Source organism: Antedon bifida, chromosome 3 (genome assembly GCF_963402885.1).
Source record: "Antedon bifida chromosome 3, ecAntBifi1.1, whole genome shotgun sequence".
NCBI lineage: Eukaryota > Metazoa > Echinodermata > Crinoidea > Comatulida > Antedonidae > Antedon > Antedon bifida.
The window spans coordinates 10,089,809-10,103,050 of record NC_136228.1 but is presented as its reverse complement, the minus strand read 5'-3'; the positions used below and the strand labels follow the sequence as shown (position 1 = coordinate 10,103,050).

Genomic DNA, 13,242 nt, shown 5'->3' with positions numbered 1-13,242 from the left:
TCACGTATGCACATTTAGGTTATATTAATCCCATAAGTTATCATCTCCACGCTTCCCTTTCCGGGGCTGCAGCCGCTGCCTCTGCCTTCACGTCATTTAACCTAACATGTTAATAAATATGCTTAAAGATGTATTGTCCCCCAAAAACATGAAAAATGAAGATTAATTAAATCAGACTTTGAATATGTTATTTTGTAGTTTTTATAAAGTTAATCACTTCCATAGAAGAAAATGAAAAAAAAATAATGTTTTCACCTATAAATTGACAAAATAAATGGTTAAATTCAACCAGAACCACTGGCTGGCAGCCAATTTGGCAATTTTTTGCTTTAAATTACAGTTTTTTCAGGTAAATACATTTTTTTCGATCCAATTTTTGGTCAAAGTGGATAACTATTATGTTACATTAAAATGGCATATTCAACAAAAATATTGTTAAGAATTATTTTTTCAGGGAAACAATACATCTTTAAGTTATAATCTTCTCCACGCTTCCCTTTCCGGGGCTGCAGTCGCTGCCTCTGCCTTCACGTCATGTAACCTAACATTTTAATAAAATAATATGCTTAAGATAATCTATTCCTTTTATATTACATTCATTATGGTTAATCAGAGTTAATATTTGTCAATGATTTTATATAATTTAATATTTGGCAAAACTATTGTTTTGTCTGTCAGAAAATAATATATATAGGCCCTAGATAGATAGAATAAAGATGTTTTTGACCGAAATATAGTTCTTTGTGAGTCGATTGATTTCCCAGTGGAATGTTTTTCTTTGTAGTGGGATAATTGTTTTGTCTCTTGAATGTTAGATCTTTGTCTACTGTATGAAATTTAATTTTAAGATGCTGTAATCTATGAAGACATCTTAAGGAGATATGACCTTGATCGTGACTTTACACTATATAAATAGGCTTAAAATGAGGATGGGGTTGGTTGTAATCATATGATGCCCAATGTTCATCCGATGTCTGTACTGGCTTCACTGTATCAGATAATTGCCTATGATATGGATATATTATATAGATACAGTACCGACCATATTTCATTTCATCGTCACTCATTACAATTTCACTCCGTTTTATTACCGTCATAGATCCGTCGATGTTTTCTTAGAAATTAAATATGGAAAAATATTAGGTACATTTGTCAACTAAAGCTAAAATTAGTGTTTATCGGTTCCTAGTTTTCGGTAGAAAAAAACGGATCGGTTCGCGGCCAATTTTTTTATCAAATCTTTCAATCAATCGGTATGTCAGCCAGGAATCCTATGATGTTTAAGCTTTGGAAATCCTTGATTAAATCAATCAATCAATAATTTATTTCTCAAATAAAAACAAAATACAGTTAACATTTTCTAGAAATAATAGATAATAAATACCTCCATGGTTAAATCATACCCATTCATTAGTTTTATTATGAATACGGTAATTTTCATTTAATCCACGCTTACAATAAGTTTGTTTTATATTTTGTTAACACATTGCAATGCTTTCACGTTTTTTCTTTGTAAAGGGATTTAACTTCGGAAATATTTTCATTGGAAATAAACGTACTGCGGAAAACTATATTATATTACTAATCATGAGACGACTATTTGACATAATAATATTTTTGCAACAAAAATTAATACATTAATTTATTAATCATATACATAATGATAATTAATAAGAAAAGCTGGAAAAGTCAAGACCTCTTTCCATTCAAAAATATTATATAAGACTATTGAAACAAGCTATTGAGCTTATAGGATTACTTTTTTGTATTTGTTTATGTATTTATATGTTGTATAAACATAAAGATTCATATCATGAATGCATTGGTATTTCCGATTGCCACTTATGGATCTGAGACATGGGCTCTTGGAGCTGCGGATAGAAAGAAGATCAAAGCTTTTGAAATGTGGTGTTGGAGGAGATTGTTGAGGATATCGTGGAAGGAGCATAAGTCAAATGAATTTGTTAACAACCAGATTGGAAGCAGAGTCAACCTATGCCAGAAGGTTGATAAGATCAAACTTCAGTACTTTGGTCACATTGCCAGGAGAGAAGGTGACAACCTGGAAAAGATAATTGCACAAGGTCATGTAGAAGGCAAGCGAAAACGTGGTAGACAGAAGATAAGATGGACTGATGGTATTAGAGAGATCACAGGATTGGATGTGTGCACAGCTTCTCGCTATGCTCAGGATAGAGATGGGTGGAATGTCATCATAAGCAGGAGCACAAAGGGTCAGTCATGACTCACAGGACCACGACGACGATGTTGTATTGTATTTTTGTGTGTGAGCAATAACAAAATAAGACAAACAAGGTATAATATATCATTACTGATGTCATTTCTGCAGTGTCAACATCAGTGTTGTGGATTTTTTTATACGTCTCCTCAAGAGTTCGTGTCAGTGTCACCGACGAAATGACAGAAATGAGCCCATAGAACTTTCAATACATAAACAAAAACGAAAGTTTTGTGTCTGGGACTAGTCTATACATCAACAGCTACTAACTAGGTTGAAGTTGATTTGATTTAATTAAACTATATCACGTATGGCATTAATAGCTGTTACTTTTTTCGTGAATGTATTTAGGCTTGGGGCTAACCACCTCATTTGATTTTAATTGTGCAATTATCGATAACCACAAGATCAAGGACTGAACTTCAAATAACACACCTGAAGAGCTTATGACACTTAAAATATCTACCATAACATCGAAGTTTGACCTTATTTGACATGAGATAACTATAAAGTAATTATGGTGTTCCGTTGATTTGAGTTCATATAAAATATCTATCGAAAATGATGTTGCTGAAGCTGTAGGCATATTGGTTGACACGTGATTTGTTCTGCCTTTATATATGAAATGATTGATTGTCTATCTATTCAAGTAGTTCACGTGAAAATGGAAGTTTGACCTCCTATAAGGATAACCACATGATCACAAAATATAGGATAAAAATATTGATTTATGTCATTAAAAGTAGATGATATACAGTAGTACACCTCTTGGAGCAACCCTATTCTGGGCAACACCAACTTTAAGGGGACACACCACATCAACGACGATCTCCCCTCACTTTATTACAATTCAAAGCTAATTCTTATCATTTTTATCCATACTGTGTTAGGATATCCCTATTCACAGAAGACCCCATAAAAGGGGGGATCTTTCCCGTAAAAAGAATGAGATGAGAGTCCGTCTTATTGTATTAGTCACTCACTCATATTTTTTTTAAATGTAGGCCTATACGTAATTATGTTATTTTCTATGGACCAGAGATTCTGAAACAAAAGATGTAATTGCATTATTATGTTTTAACACTACCACTATCAAGGGGACACCTTGTATGTTGGGTGCCTTAATATGAGATCTGCATATCCATTGTCGTAACGTCTCATTCAGAGGACGTACATTATGTTAAAAAAAAACACATTTTTCCTGAAATAAGAAAAACGCTATAAAATAAATTATCTATTAAAAAATCGAAATAAAAAAATTGAACAAAATAAAATTCATTGACATACTATGGCGAATAGCCAATTTAAGCAATTAGAATCTTAAAATGCCTTCAAATCAATCAAACTCTAATTCCATGATAACTTTATCAACTTATGTTGTACTTTGATATGATTAAACTATTTAATTTTTTTTAAGTTATCAGATTTTTGCTTATAAGGAGTGACGATGCATGTTTAAATCACGTTTATTTTGCAGTATTTGTAATTTAAATGTATTAAATCTAAGACGCTATAGGCCTAAGTTGCATACGTCAGGGTTCAACCAGGAGTGTCAATTAGTACTAATATGAATTACAGTTTTTTATTAATGTGTATAATAATATAAACAGATGATTATTAATGCTGTTGAATTTCAATAGACATAATTGTTCGCCTTTTTCTATTAAACATATATAGCCTTTAAAAAAATACAGGGGACACCCCTATGACACTTTTCCATGAGATTACGAGGGTCAATATATCTTTTAATTTTAATTTAGCCTACCCTATTAAGGGGACAGGTTGTTGTGCCCCTGGGGTGTCCCCTTAATAGGACTTCTCTTGTATATATTAAATTAGGTTTAATAGATAATAAAGGTTGCATTGAAATACAATTTACACTGACTACAGCTGTCCTAAACGGGTGCAACTAGTGAATTAGATCAAATTAGATTGCGAAGAGACACAATAACAGGGTCTGACAAATGATGTATTCCTGTTCTGTTATAATGATGAGTTTGCGTCTCAAAGCAGAGGAGTACTAATTATAGAACAGCAACTTGTATTGTACGAAATGACAAATGTTTCATCTGATTGATTTGTCTGTGAACGCCGGAAATTAAATATGAAATTGAGTTGTTGATTTCAAAGTACAACAATCTTCGAATTATTTGGAGACATGTTCTAGTGCATCGTAAATTGGATAGGCCTATTCGAAAATCAAATCAAATTCAAAATGCTTGATATTGGCAAAGTATGTTATCTTACGATTCTACTCATGCCACGTGTTCAACTGGAGGGGAGGGGAGCTTTGTTGTGTGAGGACGGTGATAGTCAAATGATTTGACCATGTTATGTGTGTATGAGAATGAATTGGTGCTTAGATAACATATTGTATGGTGTTATGTTGATCCCTAATTGATGGGACACTTCGGAACTCAACAAAGTGCCTTTAAGTGTGTGTCTCCTGAATAGGGTTTGACAGTAGTGTTTACATACAAATATAGGTCTCCTCTTTTGTTGGGAAAGGGTGTCCAAGGTCTATTGGGTGTCCCCAGAATAAAGGTTTTTCCCCTTAATAAGGGTGTGCCCAGAATAAGGGTGTCCCAAAGGATCTACTGTATTCATATACAGATACTCATCTTTCTAATTCAATGAGTTAAGCCTTTCCTCTCACTGTAATCTAAATTATCCAGGGTAATTTTAACAGTAATTTGCATAACGCCAACCCTGGGCATAATCTTAAAACGAATCAACTAAGAGCATAAAAACATGCAGATTATTGTTGAGGTAAGCAATTATAGACAAAATAGAAAATGATTTAGCAATGGTTCGAGCCTCACTCGCTCCATGGTTCTGGTGGTAGAACGAGTCTTCTCGGATAAGGACTATAGACCATAGGTCCAGTGTACACATCTAGCTCATGTGCACTTTAAAGAACCTAGTACATCTTTTGAGACAAGTAGGGGGTTACCCCGGTGTAGGGTACTAGTATACACACACCACTGTCACACACAGACAGTTACTCATCATGAGGGCCCCTTGATTGTCAGCATATGCTGTTTAAGGTCACCCTCTATAAATAAGGTTGAATAAAATAAAATAAAAACCGTTAGTTATAAACGTTACCAAAAGTTTTGAAATCTCAGGTACACAAAATTGTCACAAAATATTGATTTTTTTGTTGTTAATTAAAATCACAAGGCTCAACTCTCAAGTGGGACTAATTTATTTTACTTTCCTGTCAGATTAAAATCATATTACTTTCTACTAGGTGTTAAAACTGAATACACACCATTTTAATCATTTTAATCCGTTACAACAAGGTCAGAATATCCAGCCATCAGTTAACCAAACGGGGGAAGCCTTAATTTGCTAAACTTCGCTCGGCTAAATATGATTGTTAAGGTCAAAGAAAAAATCCTATTCTAAATACACTGATATAACCATTTGAATGAAAAAACCTTTTTGTCTATTTAAAAAATCAAATGGAATAGGATAGGCATGTATTAAGGAAGCTAATATATAGAATTGAACAAAAACTTTCAATATTAAGTTTATACACAATATCTGAAATAGACTTTGGCACCAAAACATGTCACCAAACTTTCATTTTTCATGCTAAATATTTCGTTTAAAACATTTGTATAACTGTGTAACTTTGGACTTAGATTATATTTAAATATAAGATACCTGAGATGATTGTAGAATTGAAGTTTTAGGTGATTAATAATAATCATCTACATCTGGAAATACAAGTGTATCCATGTTTAAACAGCAGCCATTTTGAAAAAAAATGTAAATGTATCTTTAACTGTTTATTGTTATCGTCAAAATCAAACTAAACTTTGCCAACACATATCAAGAATAAAAATCATATTACAGTGCCAGTTAATGCTATGCAGGAGTATATCTATGATTGATAGAACTCCGTACGGAGTTGCATCTTAAGTCCCTGTAGAGCATGTTACGATATGTTAATAATGGATAGGCTAGACATGCTGAGCAACGCGCGTGTAAATATAACTTGTGTCCAATCACAGCTTGTTTACGTTGCCATGTTGCAATCTATAATCGGTTAAGATGCTATGCAGCCCGTGGGGACTGAGCACACAGCTGACTTAGTGCCAAATCCGTTTACCCTCGAGTACTCTAAACTGATTGTAGATTGTACGTACGGAGAAAAATTATTAACATCTGAAATACTGTATTATTTTTCAATTGTTGAGCACGGACACACGTTTCTATAGTGTGAATCAGAAGTAAGTTATTTTTTATTGATTGATTAGGTGAGTTTATGTTTACTATTCATGGAGGTGACGTCATTACGATATGCCTAAACTAATGTTTGTTCTCGTGTGAATCCAATCTTGAAAAGGTTTTCGTGATAATATAAAAACCAGTCCATTAGGAATGTTTATTTGAATGTTCATCGGATGATTTGCTGGTCGGTAAAAGTCATATTGAGGTACCTGGATATGACGTCATTACCAGATGTCGTAGGCAAAAACAATCGTCACTAATTTAAAATTTCCTAAATCATAAAATTGTTTATTTCATCAATTGTGTCGTTATGACGTTTCTGGAGGACAATTATATTACAGACTTAGATTCGAAATTATATTGCTGTAATTTTTAAAACGATGCACAGATCCTATAATTATGAATGAGGGGTAAAATATATTGACAAGTGGTATCATTTTTATTGCAATGATTGCGAGCTGGCTTTCCAAGGTTAAATAACAAACAAATTATGTTACAAAAAAACATTATTAGATTTAATAATTAATCTTATTATGAATATTGGAGCCATTTTGTTGCATTTGATGGCCAAGTGTAGACATTGCGTGTCGTGTATTTTTCGATGAAAAAATGTTGTAGGCCTACCATACTGTTCTCTAGCTTGGAAAAGAGCACTTTGAACCCTACACCACAAACCACCCACCCCACCCCACCCCTGACTACAACTTCGAATGTCTACTTCAACCAATAGACGTGTTTATGGTAAGCAAGTAAGTTTATGGCTAGCGACGCAACGTAAGGCAACCTACAGCTTGATTCTCACTAGCGACTCAACGTAACGCAATCTACGCAAAGTAAAAAAATGGCCTTCTAATAATTGTGTTCTCCCCCGCCTGCGTGAAATCAAACATGCGATGTTTGCAGCACTATTGCGTCGTCGGTTCCCACTTGTGATTATGCAAATACAGCACTTTGCGTCGATACGTCGTTGCGTAGCGTTCTATAGTGGGAACCACGCTCACGACGTAAGAAAATGTCATTCTAATAATTGTGTTTTCCCCACCTGCGTGAAATCAAACCTGTGATGTTTGTAGCACTGTTGCGTCCTCGGTTCCCACTTATAATTACGCAATACAGCACGTCAATATGTCGCTGCGTTTCGTTGATTTGCGTCGCTAGTGGGAACCACACTTTAGAGCTCAATACATACGTTTCTGCAAAGCTGTGTCAAGTGTTTGTTGCACGATGTTTCGGGATCTCAGTTTGAACCAAATTAAAATTAGGGTACTTTGCGTTACGTCCTAGAGTGAGAACCAACAGCACAAACGTGTTATATAACAAGTGATTCTCTAGACACCAGTTATTGGTTGTTGCGTGCACGTCGAGACAGGACGCGTCCGGACTATTACACCCGAAACAAACTTTGAAAATTAACTTTTATACTTGATTAGTTTGTGTAATTCCATTATGTTTAGTTATTAAAGCGGGAAATTAAGGAAATCTATGTTTTCAACAAGTGTGAAACCTAACTTGTCGAACTCAATTTGAAATGACGTTGCCCTTTGTATACCGCGCCAACACGCAGACAAACTGTCATTCCAATTGGTTAAGTTAAAACATATAGGGCCTAGACCTAAACGTTTAGCTTGTGAGACATTTAATTATTTAACATCTTTATACAGGATTACACAATCAGGTAAAGAAAAGCTGGTTTGCATTGTGGTCCTGTACAATAACATTATCGTTATTGTTCTGAGAATTCGACTGTCAAATGTTATTATCACTAATTAGAGGTCATGCGTTCTGTTCACATTACGACCCATATTACAGAGAGAGGGATACGTCACAAAGACGCCGACACGTCACAGAGACGCCGACACGTCACAGAGACGCCGACGCGTCACAGAGACGCCGACTCACGTACGTTATTTTTGCATTACGAGGTCCGTATACAGAGGATTTGTTACATTTATTTTTGCGCTACAAACGTTATTTCTGCATTACGAATTCCGTATTAAGAAGAAGAGGATATACGCCAATCTCTCGCGCAAGCACGTTTCTCGCACCCTATTACTTACCTTATAGCCATATAAACATATTTCTGTCGGTTTGGTACGTTTCACTTAATTTCAACAGTAGGAAATTAGGCGTTTTAAGGGAAATCTGTACCAATTACCGCAACTTAAATCGGAAAGAATCTTTACCCGACATGTTTCAACTATCAGGTTTAGCCGGACTTCACATGTTTTAGCTATGGCGTTCTTCCTGTGTAAACATAACTGACCCATGTTCTGAGTTAGTTTAAGCCTAATGCGTCAAATACGGGCACGTCTTAAAGATATATTATCCATACAATAATTGTTAAAAATCAATCAACATAAACTTAATGGTAATGTCCTTTGGACGTTTAATATCCTAAACATATTAAGAAATGTCAAGTTCCAATTGTTGAGTATTTATTATGGCGCGCCAAGGTGTTTAAAACTAAAATATCGTTATTTCCGAACAAATGACAGATTGGCGCGCCATACGCAACGCAAACGAGTTGACCAATGGCTGTTCGAACAATATGACCTCGCTTTTGATTGGTCAAATCACCTTGTGTTGCGTCTAATAGTGCAAATCAAGCATAACAAAAAAAATGCGTCTCTAGTGGGAACCAAGCTTAATACATTGCCATTTGTTGGCATTAGTGTTTTCGCTATACAGTAAAACTCAAGGCTTTAGGCCTACTACTTATTGTTTTTTTTTTATTCCAGCTCAAAATTAATATGATTTAATACTATTCCTGTTATAACAATTTAGACAATGTCATTTTCAGGATACAGAAATATTAATAAAACAATAATGTATGAATGATATTCATATCATGGGTACTTTGATAATTCCGTTATTAGTAATACGACAGACTGTTATACCATTCTAAACGTTTTATTTCGCCACTCGGGAGTCGAGGAATACAAAATGTATGTCAGTTAAAACAATTAAAAACTTTACAGTTTCCCCAACAATTTCTTCCGATACATGAGTCATGTACAATAGGTATTGACACCTGCCATTTATATTGGTATATTGTATATCAACGGGCACTATTGGTACATAATATTTGTATATGCTAAACTATTTGGGCAACCAACCCCAAGGAACACTCCATTCCAGAGAACACTCCTATTAAGGGGACACTTTGTTTAGACCCGAAAATTTCCCTTTAATTGGCGACCTTCTCCGTCCCCCTATATACAGACTATTGGATCCGTTTATAGGCTTCTCCAATTTCAAAAATTTGTTTCATTTTTAGCTTAATTCCCGACCGTATACGGTATGTTTTTTTTAGGAATTTTGAAATACAAATATTTTGGAAAATATAGGCTATTAACGGTAAGTTTCGTTTTTACAAGAAGGATAACCTGTGGACGAGGAAATATGCGTGGGTTAAACAATTTAATAAAATTAGTAAAATGGCAATAATCACTATAAAAAACAAACTAAAAAACTATAGAAATATTCATATAAGAACGTGATTGTGCGATAAGTGACTTTCTTTGTTTTTAAAGTGTTTCTGTCTGGTCTTCGAACTATTTTAGTCGCTAGAGTATTAGATGGCTTTTCCTCGTAAGTTCAGTATACTTCTGGTCATAATAGTGATTATTGAATGACAGTAAATGACATGCATTTGCCATTGATCGCATATTGATATTTTTAAGATATATACTGGAAAACTATAACATAACAATCGTTTGGAAAACTAACTGTGCCCTTAACAAATTACCATGCCCACACAAAGTAATTAAATTTTAATCCAGACAGGGAGAGATGTGAGCAGATACCGTCGTACCCTTGATAAACCTACGCTCACGCTATATTTTGATTTCTTTTTAAATAGTATAATTTGGGGCGCCCTTCGGGGACATCCCTATTAAGAGGACACATTCTCATAACAAAAAGGGAAAATACATTTTTAACATTATTTATAAACACCCATATTAGAGGGCACTTTGCTGGATCCTTGGATCTTGAGAGGTGCTTTGGTAATAAAGGCGCTATTGTAATCATTTTGGATTTTTAAAAAATGTTTTATTTATGTTTTTTTTTTAGTCAGTTTACCAAGGGACGCATCTAACAAAAATATACTATGCCTAAATGTACAAGTTATGGAACTTTTTCTTTTGGTTTATAGGCAGTCGTTGTGAAAGTCAAACGACAATTCCTGTCATAACTAATAATCGTAATAATAAAATGATTGGAATGTATCTTATTCAAAACTTATTTGACATTTCAATATGTTGAAAGTAAATCAAAAATGTTTATATATGCTTTTCCAATTAAGCCCCGAAAATATGTTTCAGCCCTTCTGTTGGAATGTTTCAGACTTCTCTTCACGTGAAAAAATAAATAGCTTGAAAATGTTCTTTCGTAATGTAACCGCCTCGCATTTTTTTTATACGCGCAATTTTGTTAAATGTATTTTCAGAAGTTGATCAATTCTTTTTATTGTAATTGATCAGATATAGCTATGATATAACACGATTTTGAAGTTATACGTGTAATTATGGTGTACTTACCGTCCTCCTGATCAAACGACACGTGGTGGGTGTTGTATTCACAATCATTTTTAAAACGACCAACGTGTTAAAATAATGATTTTAAAAGTCGTAACTTGTGACTCACCTATTTCGTGTACTCCTGGATTGTCCGTAATTTCAAAGACATACAGTGTTCTTCCTTCAACGCTTCTTCCAATGTCATAAATGCGCGTAATGTCTGGACACTTCTGGTTTATCTTCTCCAGTAGTCGAATCATCTCTTTATAAGGATGATAAACAAATTCTATTCCATTACTCGAGAAAATTAAAGACGAAGATGTTACTAAAAGTACAGCAAGGTGGTGTAATTCCATGGTTTATGGTCTTCTTAGCTCTTACTTAAAAGTAAGTTCGTCAGCCAGTAGCTAAGGGCCTCTTATCGAGTTATTACCTAAGAGAAAAGCAAGTTCGCCAGGCAGTGGATAAGGCCTCTTATCGAGTTATTACCTAAGAGGTTCGCTCTTCTCCTGTGGGCTGAGTCATTTAGGATGAAGAGTTTAGACCAGACAGACTACTGTAAGTGGGAAAACTGGAACATTCCATTTCGTTTTATAATAATTATTTCGTTGAAAATCTTATGCAAGTAATGTAGCCTTCTATAGAGGGCAGCAGTTTATGCAAATGATATCAAATATAAAGTTGAAAATCGAAATGGTTCTTAAAATGTCTTAAATTATCTTCTTGATATTTCGTTATTTTTTCTACTGAATGAGTCAGATCTGCCGAAACGTAATAATACTCTTAAAATTAATTATTAGTATCTATGTGGTTTTTTATTTATACTCCATGTTAATTTTATTCTGTGTTTAGGCCTATAGATCAATATAAACGTCAAACGCCAAGTGGTCATGCATTTATGTTTCGTTTTATTGTAAAATAAATACATTTCAATTGAATAATGATTATTTCTTTTATTTCATAATTTACCGTACATTTCCTTGTTTCCCATTTCCCATAAAAAGCCGTAACCAAGAGTGGATTCAACGACCTGTCTTTTCGTGAAGCCCCTAGAAAAACCCCTGTTAGTCTTGATCAGGGACTTTTATAGCCTGTGGACTCATCTTGCTATAATCGTTACAAACTGGAGTGATAACATTAGCTCAACAACCCAAATCAATTTGTCTAACCCATCATTGCAAAGTCCCTTAAATCTGGTGTTTCCGGAATGGGAGACACTATCAGCAATGCGGAAATTATGTCAAGTGTTGCAACTTTGGACTTCAATTGCTACATATTATAAGCGTGCAAGTTATGGCCAATAACGTCAAGGCGCCGTACAACTAAAGACCTCCTTTCCAACAACCCTGGCAAATAGAAGGTGGAGTATTGGCTACTGAACTTCACAATAAATAATTACCCATCTCCGACCCTGGAACGTAGGTGGAATACTACGTCATGATAAAGAAGTTAAATCACACCCCCACTCCGACCTTGGTGAGTAGATCGAGTAGGCATACATTGTCCAGCAAAATCAAATTACTTTCCCTCTCAGACTGTGGAGTACGTGGGGTATAAAATGACCAATGATCACCCCCTCTCCGGTCTTGGAGAGTAGACATCGAGTAGGCCCTACATTGTCCAGCAAAATCAAATTGCTTCCCCTCTCAGACTGTGGAGTACGTGGGGTATAAAATGACCAAGGATTACCTTCGCATCGACTGGGATTTAATTGGGATACACAACCGATTAATGAAGTACAGTTATTAGGTTATACAAATTGCTGGCGTATACATTCTCAGATAATTAACGTGTGTCTTTTATTCTAGAAATAAATTAAATTGTAGCAATCAATGTATGGTTGTGTTTCATAATAGACTTCAGTATTATGAATTTGATTTGGGAAAAGTTTGTCTGTTTCCGTTCATGTTTTTTATTTTATACCCCATTACACAGCCATTGGGCAAGATGCATCCGAAGACCTTAATAAATAGATTAGTTTATAACACATACACCGCGCTCTCGAGTGTGAATTAGTGTACTTATTTTTGTATCATGTGACCTACAATCGTCCAATCAAATGATACGAATCTTTATATAAGTTCGACATAATAATAGAGTCATAGCTTCCCTCACTTTTTTCGCATTCTGTTTTTGGTTAAAAATGAAACTGGCTAGCGCCCTCTATAGTTAGCTTTTTACAAAAACTTTTTTAAACCAAAGTGGGCATAGCTTTTTGTACTCTTATACAATTAGACAATA

General features: G+C 34.7%; 1 protein-coding gene across 1 annotated transcript in view; it reads right to left on the bottom strand.

Annotated features, from left to right (window-relative positions):
- Positions 1-11,543, bottom strand: part of LOC144837150 (carboxypeptidase E-like) — a 39,905-nt gene extending 28,362 nt beyond the window's left edge. The window contains exon 1 of the mRNA XM_078692163.1: positions 11,129-11,543. Coding sequence (XP_078548289.1) covers positions 11,129-11,357 — 229 coding nt within the window. The 5' untranslated portion in view covers positions 11,358-11,543. The remainder of the gene's footprint in view (positions 1-11,128) is intronic.
- Positions 11,544-13,242: the final 1,699 nt, after the last annotated feature.